This window comes from Heterodontus francisci, chromosome 19 (genome assembly GCF_036365525.1).
Source record: "Heterodontus francisci isolate sHetFra1 chromosome 19, sHetFra1.hap1, whole genome shotgun sequence".
Lineage (NCBI taxonomy): Eukaryota > Metazoa > Chordata > Chondrichthyes > Heterodontiformes > Heterodontidae > Heterodontus > Heterodontus francisci.
This window is the reverse complement of record NC_090389.1, coordinates 44,509,116-44,527,818: the sequence shown is the minus strand read 5'-3', so window position 1 is coordinate 44,527,818 and position 18,703 is coordinate 44,509,116. Positions and strand designations below refer to the sequence as shown.

The 18,703-nt window shown below is 43.2% G+C and overlaps 1 protein-coding gene across 2 annotated transcripts in view; it reads right to left on the bottom strand.

Moving 5' to 3' along the window:
• The window catches only part of suclg2 (succinate-CoA ligase GDP-forming subunit beta), a 447,524-nt gene that overhangs the window by 50,487 nt on the left and 378,334 nt on the right, over positions 1–18,703 (bottom strand). The window contains exon 10 of one of the 2 annotated variants that reach the window (XM_068051563.1): positions 745–865. The exons of the other annotated variant lie outside the window; for it this stretch is intronic. Within the exon in view, the coding sequence (XP_067907664.1) occupies positions 745–865 (121 nt within the window). The remainder of the gene's footprint in view (positions 1–744; positions 866–18,703) is intronic. 2 annotated transcript variants of the gene reach the window in all.

The following is an 18,703-nucleotide window of genomic DNA, read 5'->3' as shown; positions in this document are numbered from 1 at the left end:
AGGAACATGCATTTATAAGATTAGCTCTACAATCTGAATTGTAGGAATGTACTCAGTTTAGAAGTAGCTCGTCACAAGAAACCGATTACAAATGTTACAACTCAACTTCTCTATTCATGTAAATTTGTTCAAAACTACAAAATGTAAATTTTATGTACTGCTAACAAAAAAGTATCAACTCAAGCTGGTACTTTTTTGTATTATCATATTAATATTTTTGACGTAGCGTAAAAGAGGCAAATCTGAGAATATAGCTGCGGTAAGAAAACATTTACGTAATGACTACATTTTCTTTTAGTAAATCAGAGAACTGTTTGAGGTTGTGGGTTCAAGTCTTACTCCAGGACTTGAGCATAAAAATCAAGGCTGACACTCCAGTGCAGTACTGAAGGGGCGCTGCACTGTTGGAGGTCCCATCTTTCGGATGAAACGTTAAACCAAGGCCTCAGCTGTCCTCTGAGGTGGATGTAAAAGTTCCAATGGCACTATTTCAAAGAAGAGCATGAGAGTTATCCCTGATGTCCTGGCCAATATTTATCTTTTCATCAACATTACAAAAACAGATTATCTAATCATTATCACGGCAGTTTGTGGGAGCTTGGCTGTGTGCAAATTGGCTACCGCGCTCCCTAAATTACAACAGTGGCTACACTTTAAAAACACTTCATTGGCTGTAAAGTGCTTTGGGATGTCCAATGGTTGTGAAAGGTGCTAAATGCAGGTCTTTCTTTTCTCATTACTTACCTTCGAGTCTCACAACCAGTGGTACTTTCAGTTTAAGTTCTCGACATGCCTTTATTATGCCATGTGCTATTATTGCACAGTTGACTATTCCACCAAAAATGTTGACAAGAATTGCTTCAACCTAGGAAAAGAACAAAAGAACTTTTAAGAAAAAATACTTACAGGTTATCAGGAATAGAACAAATTAAAATGAACCAGAAATAGTTGTGTGAACACCATTTTCCTCAAAATATTCCTATCAAAGTCAACAGAGAGAAAAAGGGATGAGTTGCCACAGAGTGGTGGAGATATTCTGAAATCCAGAAGATCCATCTCAATACCATGGCAAGGTAAACAGACTACAAGAAGAATGAAAGCACAGGCAAACAGACTTAAAGTAATGGACTTAGGGCACAAGTTTAAAGTAATGGGCAAGAGAAGCAAAAGCAACATGAGGAAAAACTTTTTCACGCAGCAAATGGTTAAGCTCTGGGATGCACCACCTTACAGTGTGGTGGAGGCAGGTTCAATTGAAACATTCAAAAGGGAATTAGACGGTTATATGAAAAGGAAGAATGTGCAGGGTTACGGGGAGAAGGCGGGGGAATGGCACTGAGTGAATTGCTCTTTTGGAGAGCCGGTGCAGACATGATGGGCCGAAAGGCCTCCTTCTGCACTGTAACAATTCTATGAAAAGAAATTCTCCTACAAATTCTTTGCAACAGGGTAAAACTATCAGGTATTTGTTAGAAAATTTTAATTTACAACGCAACAATGGATTGCAAGTAGGTGAACATCTCTGCCCCAATTTGGAAAGTGTCACATGTCAAGCTTCTGAATACTTTGTATCTGTGCTTACTAAGGAAGAGGATGACAAAATATCGGTAGAAATGGAGATGGCAGAGGTAACGGACGGGATGAAAATTGATCGGCAGCATGTACTGGAAGGCTTACACTGGGTAAGTCGCCTGGTTCAACTGCTTGCATCCCAGGTTGCTAAAGGAATTGGGGGTAGAGATAGTGGAAAGGCTTGCCATAATCTTCCAATCTTCCCTCGATACAGGGGAGGTGTCAGAGGATTAGAAAGTGGCAAATGTGACATCCTAACTCAAGAAATGGTGTAAGGACATTCTGAGTAACTATCAGTCAGGCAGTTTAACATCAGTGGTAAGAAAGGTTTTAGAAACAATAATCATGGAAACAAAATTAACAGGCACTCTGAGAGGTTGAGTTGATTAAGGACAACCAGCATGTATTTGTAAAAGGCACATCGACAGATCGTGCTTGACTAATATAATTGAATTTTTTGATCAAGTTAACAGCGGAGTTTGAAGAAGGGTAATAAAAGCAAAATACTGCAATGCTGGAAATCTGAAATAAAAACAGGAAGGGCTGGAAATACTCAGCAGATCTGGCAGCATCTGTGGAGAGAGAAATAGAGTTAACGTTTCAGGTCTGCAACGTTTCAGGTGATGAAGGAAATGCAGTGGATGTTGTCTATATGGATTTTAAGAAAGTGTTTTACAAAGTACCCCACATAAAAATAAAATACTGCAGATGCTGGAAATCTGAAATAAAAACAGAGTGCTGGAAATATTCAGCAGGTCAGGCAGCATCTGTGGAGAGAGAAGCAGAGTTGATGTTTCAGGTCAGTGACCTTTCTCCACAAATGCTGCCAGATCTGCTGAGCATTTCCAGCACTTTCTGTTTTCACCCCACATAAAAGGCTGGCTAACAAAATTGAGGCTCATGGAATTGGAGGGTTAGTGTCATCTTGCATAAAAAAAATTGGCTTAAGGAAAGAAAACAGCGAGTTTTGGTAAATGGTTGCTCATCAGACTGGAGAATGGTGGACAGTGGTTTCCCCAACGGTCAGTAAGAGGACCACTGATTTTTCTGATTGATGCAAGCGACAGCGAGTGAGCGAGAGCGAGAGAGAGAGAGAGAGAGAGAGAAGGGGAGGAGGTGGGGAGAAGGGAACCTCCACTTAGGGTCTGCTCATGTCAGAGTCCAGTTGTTTCTCCTTTGCTGCAGATAAAACGCCAGCTTAAAACCACAGATGGGAGGGGCTTGTCACATGACAGTCACTCAGTCATAGCAATTAGCAGTTATTGCTGAGAGAGTGCCACTTGATAGCACTGTCAATGCCACCTTTATCACTTTGCTGCTGATTGAGAGTAGACTGATGGGGCTGTAATTGGCCAGATTGGATTTGTCCTGCTTTTTGTGACAGGACATACCTGGGCAATTTTCCACATTGTTGGGTAGATGCCAACGTTGTGGCTATACTGGAACAGCTTGGCTAAGGGCGCAGCTAGCTTTCAAGCATAAGTCATCAGTACTGCAGCCGGGATGTTTCCAGGGCTCAGAGCCTTCGTTGTAACCAGTGCACGTGGAGCAAATAGAACTGGCTAAAGACTGCCATCTGTGATGCCGGGTACCTCAGGAGAAAGCTGAAATGGATCATCCACTCAGCACCTCTGGCTGAAGATGGTTGCATATGCTTCGGCCTTGCCTTTGCACTGATGTGCTGGGCTCCTCGATCATTGAGGATAAGGATGGGGATGTTTGTGGAGCCTCCTCCTCTGGTTAGTTGTTTAATTGCCCATCACCATTCAGAACTGGATGTTGCACAACTGCAAAACTTTGATCTGATCCATTGGTTGTGGGATCACTTTGCTCTATCGCATGCTGCTTCAGCTGTTTAGAATGCATGTAGTCCTGTGTTGTCGCTTCAACAGGTTGGCACCGCATTTTTAGGTATGCCTCATGCTGCTCCTGGCATGCTCTCCAGTATTCCTGATTGAACCAGGGTTGATCCCTTGGCTTGATAAGGGTGGACTGAGGAATATGCTAAAATATGAGGTTACAGATTGTGGTTGAATACAATTCTGCTGCCGCTGATTGCCCACAGTATCTCATGGGTGCCAATTTTTAGCTGCTAGATCTGTTCTAAATCTATCCCATCTAGCACAGTGATGGTGGCACACCACACGATGGAGGGTATCCTCGGTGTGAAGTCAGGACTTCATTTCCACAAGGATTGCACAGTGGTCACTTTTACCAATACTGTCATGGACAGATGCATCTGCGACAGGTAGATTGGTGAGTACGAGGTCAAGTAGATTTTTCTCTTTTGTTGATACTCTTGCCACCTGCTGCAGGCCCAGTCTGGCAGTTATGCCCTTTAGGACATGGCCCACTTGGTCAGTAGTGCTGCTACCGAGCCACACTTGATGATGGACATTGAAATCCCCTATCCAGAATACAGTCTGCGCTCTTGCTACTCAGTGCTTTTTCCAACTGGTGGTCAACATGGAGGAGCACTGATTCATCAGCTGAGGGAGGGCAGTAGCTTGGAATCAGCAGGAGGTTTCCTTGCCCATGTTTGACCTGATCTCATGAGACTTGGTGGGGTCAGAGTCAATGTTGAGGACTCCCAGGGCCACTCTCTCCCGACTATATACCACTGTACTGCCACAGTACAGGGAATACCCAGAGGTGGTAGTGGAGGAGTCTGAGACATTGGCTGTAAGGTATGATTCCGTGAGTATGACTATGTCAGGCTGTTGCTTGACTAGTTTGTGGGACAGCTCTACCAATTTTGACTTAAGTCCCCAGATGTTAGTCAGGAGGACTTTGCAGGGTCAACTGGGCCTTTGCCATTCCTGGTGCCTTGGTCGATGCTGGGTGGTCCATCCGATTTTATTCTTCTTTAACTTTTCTGTAGCGATTTGATACAAATGAGTGACTTGCTAGGCCATTTCAGAGGGCATTTAAGAGTGATTGCTGTGGGTCTGGAATCACATATAGGCCAGACTGGGTATGGACAGCAGATTTTCTTTCCTAAAGGGCATGAGTGAACCAGATGAGCTTTTACGACAATCCGGTAGTTTCATAGTCACCATTACTCAGGCTAGATTTTTATTCCAGATATTATTAATTAATAGAATTAAATTCCATCAGCTGCTGTGGTGGGATCTGAACTCTCATCTCTGGGGTATTAACCCAGGCCTCTGGATTACTAGTCCAGTAACATTACCACTATGCTATTGACCCCTTTGTTCAAAATGTTCAACAAGTAGTTCTGTGTTTGCACCCGAGGGTCCTGTTGCTTTGGAAACAATCCAACTGAATGGCGAGGAATCCCACAACAGCTGGGACCACAGCAAATCAGCTGCAGGCTGTTTTAAAGTCATATTCATGTTTTAGTTTCAAGCAAATGTTCTTTCTTTATTGGCTGAAGGTCAGGTGCAGACCAATGAGTGTAAACCTGCTCTCCCAGCCTGTAAGGCCGGGCTCAACCCGCCAGTAGCCAGAAAATATGGTTGTCTCAGTTCCAACAGAAAGACCCTTTGTATTTATAATTGCTGTCAGGATTAGCATAAAATTACTTTTTTGGTGGCTCTCTGATCACTTTACTATGCTGTCACTGAAATTAGTCTGCTGTTGACAGCCCTGCAATTAAGTAAATGTGCTGCAATATTATAAGGACAATGGTCGAGCTAGTTCCCATCAGTACCTGAATGCTAATCATTACCATCATTAAATAGCATTTCTACTGCCATATTTGGTGAGACGGGTAATTTTATAAACAACAAAACAAATATGCACTCAATGTTCTGAGTCACAAACAGAATTCTATATTCTGATGTGGGCAATAAGAAACAAGATTTCGCCGATGGCTATCAGCTGTAGAGCAAAAGTACGAATTTAATTTTGGGCAAAATTGATTACATTTCTAGGAGAAAGTAGATCCCAGAAACTTCTGTAATACTGCTTTCAATACCAGCATGGTGCTAAGCATATATGATCATAATGAATGGCTGAGCAGGCTTAAAGGGCCGAATGGCCAACTCCTGTTCCTATTTTCTATGTTTCTATATAGGCCATATGTCTCAAAGACTGGCTGTTTGCAACGGGAAAGGTACAGGCCGTACCCAACCAGCCCATGCTTGCAAAACTCAAAACAGAGTGCCCAACTTTAGATGTGATTCCACGATTGGACAACATTTGCTAAATAATCCTCAGTGTGCTAAGAATTACACTGACAAAAAATTTAATATCGTCAGCCGGGCTCGTAGTGCGATGCATTTGCGTGTACTGGAAGTTACATATAGTAATACACAGGGCCCTGTTCTTTGCATGCAGGAAGAACATGTACAAACATTGCGCCTGTTTCAGCTAAACAAAATAAGAGACAGCCATTCGCTGGTTCATTCCTCAGTGTAATGCCTTGACCAATCAGAGTCAAGCTACCTGGTTTAAATTTCAAACAAATTTTGGCAGTTAACGGTCATTCACCATAAACTGGTACAATCTCCATGGCAACGCCTCTACCAATTAGCAATCTCTTCTCATACAGTATAAAGTTGTTGTTTTCGTTTACATTGGTATTCTTGCAGTTGTCCTGATGAGTGCAAGACGAAAAGCTTTGACAACATGTCTCTATCGTCAGCAATACTCAAATATTGCTTTAGACCAATGAAAAGATTGATGAATTATCTCAACTTGCTGAACGAGCACCTGTCAGTAAGGTGGTTTTAATGTACTTCTGTTCATTCAAGAATAAATCTAGGCATTAAATCTTAGTATGCAAATGACTCCTTGTAATAGCTTTGAAGATGCCCTCAGATTATATTGGTCAAGCCTAGTCTTCTAAGACTGCCATTTTAAGTCTCAACTATCTGTGGACTTAAAAAGAGGATGAATACCACTTTAAAAAAAAACTTTTAAACTTTCAATGAACTCTAAGGCGTAGATTTTCAACTTGCCATGTGTAAAATGGCATTGCAGAGGAGCTACCCACTATAGAAACCATTTGATTTTCATTTCCATTTTTATTTCATCGTCCTTAAGATATGGGTGTTGCTGGAAAGGCCAGCATTCACTGGTCATTCTTATGTTGCCCTGAGGAGGTGGTGGTAGGCCTTACATACCAACTAGGAGCATGAGTAGGCAATTCAGCCCCTCGAGCCTGCTCCGCCATTTAACAGTCGATCGGATTGGAACCTCAACTCCACATTCTCACCTACCCGCGATAACCTTCCACCCCCTTGCTCATCAAAAATCTACCCACCTCTGCCTTAAAAATATTCAAAGACATGGGCGGCACAGTGGCGCAGTGGATAGCACCGCAGCCTCACAGCTCCAGCGACCCGGGTTCAATTCTGGGTACTGCCTGTGTGGAGTTTGCAAGTTCTCCCTGTGTCTGCGTGGGTTTTCTCCGGGTGCTCCGGTTTCCTCCCACAAGCCAAAAGACTTGCAGGTTGGTAGGTAAATTGGCCATTATAAATTGCCCCTAGTATAGCTAGGTGGTAGGGAAATATAGAGACAGGTGGGGATGTGGTAGGAATATGGGAAAAGTGTAGGATTTGTATATATGGGAACACCACCAACTGCAAGTTCCCCTCCAAGCCACACACCATCCTGACTTGGAACTATATCGCCATTCTTTCACTGTCGCTGTGTCAAAATCCTGGAACTCCCTTCCCAACAGCACTGTAGGTATACCTACCCTACATGGACTGCAGTGGTTCAAGCAGGCAGCTCACCACCACCTTCTCAAGGGCAATTAGGGTTGGGTAATAAATGCAGGCCTAGCCAGTGACACCCACATCCCAGGAACAAATAAAAAAAAAATCCACCCCTAAGGATCTTATATGTTTCAATCAAGTCACCTCTTACTCTTCTAAACTCCAGCAGATACAAGCCTAGCCTGTCCAACCTTTCCTCATAAGACAACCCGCCCATTCCAGGTATTAGTCTAGTAAACCTTCTCTTGCTCATGAAGATGATGAAGGTCCTCCCATAATGCTGTTAGGTAGGGCGTCCCAGTATTTTGATCGAGCGATGAAGAAGGAATGGCAATATCGGTCCAAGTTCGGATGGTGTGTGATTCAGAAGAGAATTTAGGAGGTGATGGTGTTCCCATACACTTATTGTACTTTTCCTACAAGGTGGTAGAGGTTGCAGGTTTGGGAAGTGCTGCCAAAGAAGTTGCTGCAGTCCATAGTGTAGATAGTACACAGTCATGGTATGTATGCTCGCTGTGGAGAGAGTGGATGAGGTGCCAATTTCATGGACTGCTTTGTCCTGGATGATGGTATCCAGCTTCTTGAGTGTTTTCGCAGCTGCACCCATCTCGGCAAGTGGAGAGCATTGAAATTAATGGTAATGAAAATTGGGCAGTTCCTAATAATGGCTGACAAAATTAAACCCAGGGCAACATGTTGAAAATTTAACCCTAATAGTGTTATCAAGAGGGTTTTCCTTCTGCAGTTTTTCATAAACTGATATCACTAAGTTACCTTCTAAATCTTTTCGAGCAGCTTCTCATAGCTCAGCTCTTAAAGACTAGAGGGATCAGTCTTGTTGCCCTCTGCACTGCCTCCAAGACCTGGACGGTCTCATTGTATCAAGAGATCAGAACTACCTGCGGTACTCTGTGTGGTCTAACTGGAGGGAAGTCAGCCGAAAGCAACGGAACATCAGGCGCCCAAGGTACTTGCTCAGATGGGAAAATAGAGGAACAGGAGTAGGCCCTTTAGCCCCTCTAGCTTATTCTGCCATGCAATTAAATCATGGTCTGATCAGTACTCAACTCCATTTACCAGCCTTTGATCCATATCCCTTGATACTCTTCGCTAACAAAAACTTCTCAATTTCAATCTTGAAAATTTCAATTCACCTAGCAACCATTGCAATTTGAGGGAGAGTGTTACAGATTCACACTACCTGTGAAGGAATACTTCCTGATTTCACTACTAAATGGTTTCGCTTTAATTTTAAGATTTTATACTCTCTCATTCTGGATTTCCCCCACCAGAGGGAACAGTTTCTCCACTTACTATATTGAATCATTTTGAACACCTCAATTCGATCACCACTCAACATTCTGAATTCAAACCAGGTTTATGCAACCTGCCCTCATAACTTAATCCCTTATGCCATGGTATAATTAGGTGAATTTGTGCCGTACCCTCTCCAAGGGCGATATCATTCTGAGTTACAGTGTCCACCAGATACGGTTTAACCAAGACTATACAACTGAAGCATAACCTCCTCCCAGCCTATGCACTAGTTTTCATTGATTTGCCTATGTAGACATCCAATCCTTTTGCGCTTCCACAGTTCCTAGACTTTCAGCATTAAGAAATTATTCTGTTTTGTCTTTCTTGAATCCAAAGTGGATGACCTCGTACTTCCCTACATTGAACTCCATCTGACACAGTTTTGCTCACTCGCTTAATCTGTCAACTCCCACTAAAACTTACACTTTTATCTACGCAATTTACTGTGCTTGCTAACTTACGAGTCACCCACTCTATTTTAGCTACCTGCTGGCCTGGTTTCCGCTGGGAAAAAAATAAAATTCCATTCTTGGCATTCATGGAAAATAACATGAAAAAGAATTATACAATACAAAGGTCACGGTAAGGAGATAAGGTGATATCAAAGAATGGATGCCATTTTTAAAACTCTTTGCTAACTAGTGTTCGTTATTGGTAACATGGGGGATGGTAGCATAGTGGCAATGTTACTGGACGAGTAATCCAGATGCCTGGACTAATGCTCTGGAGACATGAGTTCAAATCCCACCACATTAGCTGGGGGAAGTTAAATTCAACTAAGTAATAAATCTGGAACAAAAAGCTAGTCTCAGTAATGATAATAAAACTACTGGATTGTCATAAAAACCTATCTCGTTCACTTATGTCCTTCCTTCAGCGAAGGAAACCTACTGTCCTTACCTGGTCTGGCCTACGTGTGACTCCAGACGCACAACAATCTGGTTCACACTTAACTGTCCTCTGAAACAGCCTAGAAGCCACTCAGTTGTATCAAACCGGTACAGTAAAGTCGAAGAATAAAATCGGATAGACCACCTGACATCAACCTAAGCACTGGAAATGTCAAAAGGCACATCCTACCCAATCGAACATATGAATTAGGAGCAGGAGTAGGCCACTCGGCCCTTCGAGCCTGCTCCTCCATTCAATAAGTTCATGACGGAACTGATTACTCCACATTTCCACTTACCCCTCGAATACCTTCCACCCTCTTGCTCATCAATTATCTATCTACCTCTGCCTTAAAAATATTCAAAGACACTGCTTCCAACGCCTTTTGAGGAAGAGAATTCCAAAGACTCATGACTTTCCCAGAAAAAAATTCTCCTCAGCTCTGTCTTAAATGGGCGACCCCTTATTTTTAAACAGTGAGCCCCACTTCTAGATTCTCCCACAAGGGGAAACATCCTTTCCGCATCCACCCTGCCAAGACACCTCAGGATCTTATATGTTTCAATCAAGTCGCCTCTTACTCTTCTAAATTCCAGCGGATACAAGCCTAGCCTGTCCAATCTTTCCACATAAGACAGCCTGCCCATTCCAGGTATTAGTCTAGTAAAACTTCTCTGTACTGTCTCCAATGCATTTACATTCTTCCTTAAATAAGGAGACCAGTCCTGTACACAGTACTCCAGATGTGGTCTCACCAATGCCCTGTATAGCTGAAACATAACCTCCTTACTTTCGTCTTCAATTCCCCTCGCGATAAACAATAGAATTCTATTAGCTTTCCTAATTACGTACTGTACATGCATACTAACCTTTTGCGATTCATGTGCTAGGACACCCAGATCCCTCTGTATCTCAGAGCTCTGCAATCTCTCACCATTTAGATAATATGCTTCTTTTTTATTCTTGCCGCATAAGTGGACAATTTCCCACTGTCCCACATTATACTCCATTTGCCCACTCACTTAACCTATCCATATCCCTTTGTAGCCCCCTTATGTCCTCTTCCTACCTATCTTTGTGTCATCAGCAAATTTAGCAACCATACTTTCGGTCCCTTCATCTAAGTCATTTATATAAATTGTACAATTGCACACCACTCGATACATCTTGCCAACCAGAAAATGACCCATTTATGCCTACTTTCTGCTTCCTGGTTAGCTAGCCAATCTTCTATCCATGCCAATATGTTACGCCCTACACCATGAGCTTTTATTTTCTGCAATAACCTTTGATGTGACACCTTATCAAATGCCTTCTGGAAATCTAAGTACAATACATCCACCGGTTCCCCTTTATCCACAGCACGTGAACTCCCTCAAAGAACGCCAATAAATTGGTTAAATATGATATCCCTTTCACAAAACCATGTTAACTCTGCCTGATTACCTTGAAGTTGACTCTGCCTCATTACCTTGAAATCGACCTTGCAAAGTCCTCCTCATTAACATCTGGGGACTTGTGTCAAAGTTGGGAGAGCTGTCCCACAAGCTAGTCAAGCAACAGCCTGACATAGTCATACTCACAGAGCCATACTGAAATGGGACCAAAAGGATCAGCATTCAACATTAGTAGAGTTAGCATTAGAATGCATTAATAATCTTAGAGTAAATGCTGTAGTTGTGAGGAACCCTTTGGATGATGGGATACTTGACCACTGCTCTGGGTATTTTCAGTTCAGCTGTTGCCTATGTAAACATGCTAGCCCTTGCCACAGAAAGTAGAGAGATAAGGTAAACTGGAGGCCAGACAGACAACAATGTACTATAGAAATACAAATTTTTTTTTATTCATTCATGGGATGTGGGCATCACTGGCTATGCCAGCATTTATCGCCCATCCCTAATTGCCCTTGAGAAGGTGGTGGTGAGCTGCCTTCTTGAATATACTACAGAAATTAACAGACTCAAGGTTGGAGGCTGAGATACCAGGAAACATCTGCTGGGCCTAAACAATCCAGTTTATTGATCAAGTTGTAAACCTTGTATATGCCAGGGGTAGTGTGATCAATAATTAAATGACTATTGTGACCTATAAATGTGTGCTGTAAACTCTATCATTGAGAGGGCTCTTGGGTTAAGTGAGATCTTCTCTCTTGCATATGCTCGAATAAAATCTTTACTTGCTTGAATCCCGTGGACTCAAGAATGGTCAGATTTCCCACAACAATACCTTACAGCTAATGCCTGAGACTCCTCTATCACCATTCCTGGGTATGTCCTGACCCACCAGCAGGACAGACCCACCAGAGATAGCAGCACAGTGGCATACAGTTGGGATGGAGTGGCTCTTGGGAGTCCTCAACATTGACTCCGAACTCCACGAAGTTGCATGGCATCAGGCCAAACATGGCCCGGGAAACCTCCTGCTGATTACCACCTATGCCCCTCTCCCTCAGCTGATGACTCAGTACTCCTCCATGTTGCACACCACTTGGAAGAAGCACTGACGGTAGCAATGGTACAGAACTACTCTGGGTAGGGGACTTCAATGTCTATCATGAGTGGTGCAGTAGCACCATTACTGACCATGCTGGCCAAGCCCTGAAGAACATATCTGCCATATAGGGCCTGCAGCAGGTGGTGAGAAGACCAAGAAGGAAAAACCTATTTGACCTCGTACTCACCAATCCAACTGTTACAGATGACAGGATTGGCAAGAATGACTACCTCACATTCCATGTGGAGAAAAACTCCTGCCTTCACAATGAGGACATCCACTGTCCTGTTGTGTGGCACTACCACCATGCTAAAATGGAACAGGTTCAGAACAGATCCTGCACTCTAAAACTGGGCATCCATGAGGCACTGTGGGCCATCAGCAGCATAATTGTATTCAACCACAATATGTAACCTCATGGCTCAGCATATTCCTCACTCTACCATGATGATCAAGTGAAGGAAGCAACCCTGGTTCAATGAGAAGTGTAGGAGCGTGCCAGAGGCAGCACCAGGTATACTGAAAAATGAAGTGCTAACTGGCAACGCTACAACACAGGACTACATGTATGCTAGAGAGTGGAAGAGGCATGCTATAGACAGAGCTAAGCGACCCCACAACCTATGGATCAGATCAAAGCTCCTAGCCAAGCTGTTCAAATATAGGTACAACACTGGCATTTACCTCGCAATGTGGAAAATTGCCCAAGTATGTCCTGTACACAAAAAATAGGACAAATCCAACCCAGTCAATTAGCGAACCGTCAGTCTTTTCTCGATCATCAGGATGATGGAAGGTGTCGTTGACAGTGCTATCAAGCAGCACATGCTTAGCAATAACCTGCTCACTGATGCTCAGTTTGGGTTCCAAAAGGGCCACTCAGCTCCTGACCTCATTACAGCCTTGGTGCAAACATGGACAAAAGAGCTGAACTCAAGAGGTGAGGTGATAGTGACTGCCCTTGACATCAAGGCAGCATTTGACCGAGTATGGCATCAATGAGCCCTAGCAAAACTGAAGCCAATGGGAATCGGGGGGGAAAACTCTCTGCTGGTGGGAGTCGCACCTAGCGCAAGAGAAGTTGGTTGTGGTTGTTGGAGGTCAATCATCTCAGCTCCAGCACATCACTGCAGGCGTTCCTCAGGGTAGTATCCTAGGCCCAACCATCTTCAGCTGCTTCATCAATGACCTTCCTTCAATCATACGGTCAGAAGTGTGGATGTTCACTGATGATTGCACAATGTTCAGCACCATTTGCAACTCCTCAAATACTGAAGCAGTCCATGCAGAAATGCAATAAGACCTGGACAATATACAGGTTTGGGCTGATATGTGGCAAGTAACATTCGTGACACACAAGTGCAAGGCAATGATCATCTCCAACAAGGGAGAATCTAACCATCTCCCCTTGACATTCAATGGCATTACCATCGCTGTATCCCCCACTATCAACATCCTGGGGGCTACCATTTACCAGAAACTGAACTGCAGTAGCCATATAAATACCGCAGCTACAAGAGCAGATCAGAAGCTAGGAATCCTGTGGCGAGTGACTCACCTCCTGACTCCCCAAAGCCTGTCCACCATCTACAAGGCACAAGTCAGGAGTGTGATGGAATACTCTCCACTTGCGTAGATGAGTGCAGCTCCAAACACTCAAGAAGCTCGACACCATCCAGAACAAAGCAGCCCGCTTGATTGGCACCCCATTCACAAACATTCACTCCCTCCACCAACGACGGACGCATAGTGGCAGCAACGTGTACCACCTACAAGATGCACGCAGCAACGCACCAAGGCTCCTTAGACAGCACCTTCCAAACCTACGACCTCTACCACCTAAAAGGACAAGGGCAGCAGATGCATGGGAACACCACCATCTGCAAGTTCCCCTCCAAGCCGCACACCATCCTGACTTGGAACTATATTGCCGTTCCTTCACTGTTGCTGGGTCAAAATCCTGGAACTCCCTTCCTAACTGCACTGTGGGTGTACCTACCCTATATGGACTGCAGCAGTTCAAGAAAGCAGCACACCACCACCTTCTCAAGGGCAATTAGAGATGGGCAATAAATGCTGGCCTAGCCAGCGACACCCACATCCCATGAACGAATAAATAAAAAGTGTGGGAGAGCATGCCAGGAGCAATACCAGGCATATCTAAAAATGAGGTGCCAAAATAGTGAAGCTACAACACAGGGATGCATTCATGCTAAACAGAGGAAGCAGCATGTTGTAGATAGAGCAAAGCATACCCACAACCAACAGGTAAGTTCAAAGTTCTGCAGTCCTGCCCTATCTGGTCATAAATGGTGGTGGACAAGTAAACAACGAACTGGAGGAAGATATCAAAGAACGACTGAACACATTGGATAGAGCAAAGGCCACGAGCCCTGAAAACATCCTGGCTGCAGTACTGAAAATCTGTGTTTCGGAACTAGGCGCACCCCTAGCCAAGCTGTTCCAGTACAGCTACAACACTGGCATCTACCTGATAATGTGGAAAATTTCCAAGGTATATCCTGTCCACAAAAAGCAGGACAAATCCAATCCGGCCAATTACCACCCCACCAGTTTGCTCTCGATCATCAGCAAAGTGATGGAAGGTGTAGTCGACTGTTATCAAGTGGCACTCACTCAGCAATGCTCAGTTTGGGACTGCCACGGCCACTCAGCTCCAGACTTCATTATAGCCTTGGTCCAAATATGGACATGAGCTGAATTCAGGAGGCGAGGTGAGAGTGACTGCCCTTGGCATCAAGGCAGCATTTGACTAAATGTGACATCAAGGAGCCCTAGCAAAATTGAAGTCAGTGGGAATCAAGGGGAAAACCCTCCACTGGTTGGAGTCATACCTACTACAAAGGAAGATGATTGTGGTTGTTGGAGGCCAATCATCCCAGTCCCAAGACATCACTGCAGGAGCTCCTCAGAGTACTAACCTAAGCCCAACCATCTTCAGCTGCTCCTTCAATAATCCTCCCTCCATCCAGGAATAGGCACCGACATGTTGCACCACAGATATTTGACACAATTACTGACTCAGCCATCGACACGTGGGCAATTAATCTGTATGTAAAGTGTATAGCCAATCTAATGCCATCAAAACACAGTCCTATTTAAAACACATTTTCCCCTGTAAATCAAGTAGCTAAACATCCAAACATCAACGGAGAGCAGCAAAACTGTATTAGCTAGCTAGTAAGTAAAATAGTATGTAATGCCAATGCGAATTACTTTTGTTGACAGAATAGAGCGAGTTACACCTAGTCACGGAGTGGTAAATGGACCTTATCAGATGACTTCTGTGGATTCACACTGTGTCAGGAGTGCAAATTCATCCAATAAACCATAAAACTCAAGTAGAGGATTGTTATTGAGGTGAGACAGTAGAAAAATCATCAATAGGAAGATGGACCATTTCTCACTGCTTTTGTCACAAGACAATTTAACCCGTGGCCAATGTTTGTGCAACTTTGCCACCTGCTTGTAATGTGTGTCTGAAGACAGGGCAGCCAACAACAGTGCAGTGATCTCCAAATCTGGAGAATTTTATAGGGTGGAGCAGATAGTTCTTCAGATCAGTTCATGTAAAACAGAAAGGCAGAGTGGGATAAGAAGGGATAGAGAGATTAACAGTAGGTAGCCAAGACTATTTTAATCAACAGGCTGTTAAACTCGGTCCTGGATTCTAAAATACAGAAACAACAGAAACTCTCCTGGACAAAATGTCATTTGTTCACCAAAGCTGGTGACAAAATTAGATAACCACAATTACAAATAAAGAGCGCCCTTCAGTTTCTCCAATTGATTCTCTTAAATTCACTTCGTCTATCTCTCAGTCTATCACTGTCAATTCCGATTCAGGTCTGACAAGAAATTAACCAAAAACTTTTCTGGAAAAAGTTGAGCAGTGTTAGCATGTATTATTCAATTACAAAATGCTTAGTCGCTCTCTAAGATTGTACTCCAGACGAACGAATTGATGTCCAAGCCAAATATCTTACCTGTTAGCGAAGGTGCACTTATAACGTGATATAATTATATGATACAGAAAACTTTCAAATGAGATTGGCCACTCCGGTTATCTGCCCTCAAACTGGATAATAAACAATGCACTTTGCAGTTACTGATCTTTGACATATTTGTAAAACTTGTCCTTTAATCCAATTCACAGCAAAAAAAATCAGTTAATGGCTGTTTCTAACATGGTCATTGAAACAATTTTTAAAATACTTTCATGGGATGTGGACGTCATTGGCAATTTCCCATTCCTATTTGCCCTTGACACCTGAGTGGCTTGTTAGGCCATTTCAGAGGGCAGCTAAGGGTCAACAACATTGCTGTGGGCCTGGAGTCACATGTCAGCTAGACCAGGTAAGGACAGCAGCTTTCCTTCCCTAAAGGACATTTGTGAACTGCATGGGTTTTTAATGACAATTGATGATAGCTCCATGGCACTATTACTGAGGCTAGCTTTTAACTCCAGATTTTTTATTAATTAAATTACTAGTCCAGTGATATTACCACTGCACCACCGTCTCTCCAATTTTTACTCTATCTTTCCTGACAGTTTTAAGACTGCAAATTTTGTTAATGAATTGTCAACAGTTCATCATAGATGAAGGTTTACTAAAGCTATCCGTTGCATTGTATTTACAAACTATTATATATGGGTCAGCAGCATCCTGTTTTTCCCAATATCACTCCCAATACACCGTACTCTTGTATTCATGAGGAACATACAGTGCTGACTTGTGGGGATTCTTTGGATTTTCTTGCCTGCTTTCTCTTTTATACAAATTCTGGAACAATGTGTTTCTAAATGGATAGCAGTGGAATTGTGACATTTATATAGAAATGAAAGTCCAGTAGCTTCAACATATCACTGAGCTTGTGTCCCAAGTGAAAGTAATGCTTGCCAGAGCATAATAGAAATCGAGACATTCTCCAAGTGACTTTTGCCATTTTAAAATGAGTTCACATAACACAAGCCTTTAAACCTGTGTTTTAAAATAAGCAAGCTGCTAAGTTATTTTAAAACACAAGGTTTAAGGTTTGGACCAAGGGTGTACAACCTTTGGGTGGGGGGAGGCACATTACAATTTTTGTCTTTCATAGGGGGGCCGGTGAGACAATTTCAGAAAGATAAAGGCATAAAGGACTTTGCTCCAGGACATCACTGCAGGAGTTCCTCAGGGTAGTGTCCTAGGCCCAACCATCTTCAGCTGCTTCATCAATGACCTTCCTTCAATCATAAGGTCAGAAGTGGGGATGTTCGCTGATGATTGCACAATGTTCAGCACCATTCGCAACTCCTCAAATACTGAAGCAGTCTGTGCAGAAATGCAGCAAGACCTGGACAATATCCAGACTTGGGCTGATAAATGGCAAGTAATATTTGCGCCACACAAGTGTCAGGCAATGACCATCCTCAACAAGAGAGAATCTAACCATCTCCCCTTGACATTCAATGGCATTACCATCACTGAATCCCCCACTATCAACATCCTAGGGGCTACCATTGACCAGAAACTGAACTGGAGTAGTCATATAAATACCGTGGCTACAACAGCAGGTCAGAGGCTAGGAATCCTGGGGCGAGTAACTCACCTCCAGACTCCCCAAAGGAAGGCACAAGTCAGGAGTGTGATGGAATACTCTCCACTTGCCTGGATGGGTGCAGCTCCAACAACACTCAAGAAGCTCGACACCATCCAGAACAAAGCAGCCCGCTTGATTAGCACACCATCCACAAACATTCACTCCCTCCACCACCAACGCAGAGTGGCAGCAGTGTGTACCATCTACAAGATGCACTGCAGCAACACACCAAGGCTCCTTAGACAGCACCTTCCAAACCCGCGACCTCTACCACCTCGAAGGACAAGAGAAGCAGTTGCATGGGAACATCACCATCTGCAAGTTCCCCTCCAAGTCACACACCATCCTGACTTGGAACTATATCGCTGTTCCTTCACTGTCGCTGGGTCAAAATCCTGGAACTCCCTTCCTAACAGCGCTGTGAGTGTATCGACACTACATGGACTGCAGCGATTCAAGAATGCAGCGGACCACCACCTTCTCAACGGTAATTCGCGACGGGCAACAAATGCTTGCCTTGCCAGCAACACTCACATTCATTGAATAAATGGAAAAAAAAAACATATTGTATAACACGGTTATGACCGAGGCGGTCAATTCAGTCCCAATGCTCCACAGGTTGCAGCATATTATTAAAGTTTTCCCACCTACAGGAAATTAGCCAAATTAAACTCTTTAGTAACCACCAGAATAAAACAGACCAAACCAGGTATCTTTAAACAACAACAAATTAACTATTTAATAAACTAAATCTTAAACACTATTAAGATAAATTTATATCTGAAGACTTTATAACTTATTTTCTCTTAACCCTAACGCACATACATACATACATTCAAAAATCAACAGTTAACTGGTTTTAAAAATAGTATTTCTTAGGAATAAAATAAGTAGCTGGATTGTAAGTCCTGGTGAGTTATGTTCCTGGTTGGTGGGGTGTCCCAGATTAGAACAATCAGATGCCACTTGAAGTCTTCAGACAAATTTGACGGAACAGTCTTTTAATAGATAGACATTTGAAGCACTTCGGTTGCAGCAGGTGTCAAATAGTTCTTTTAACAAGGAGTATAGCCACAGGCCTATTTAGATTTTAAAATTGGTAGTTTTTCAGAAGACACTTTACTTGTAAAAATGAA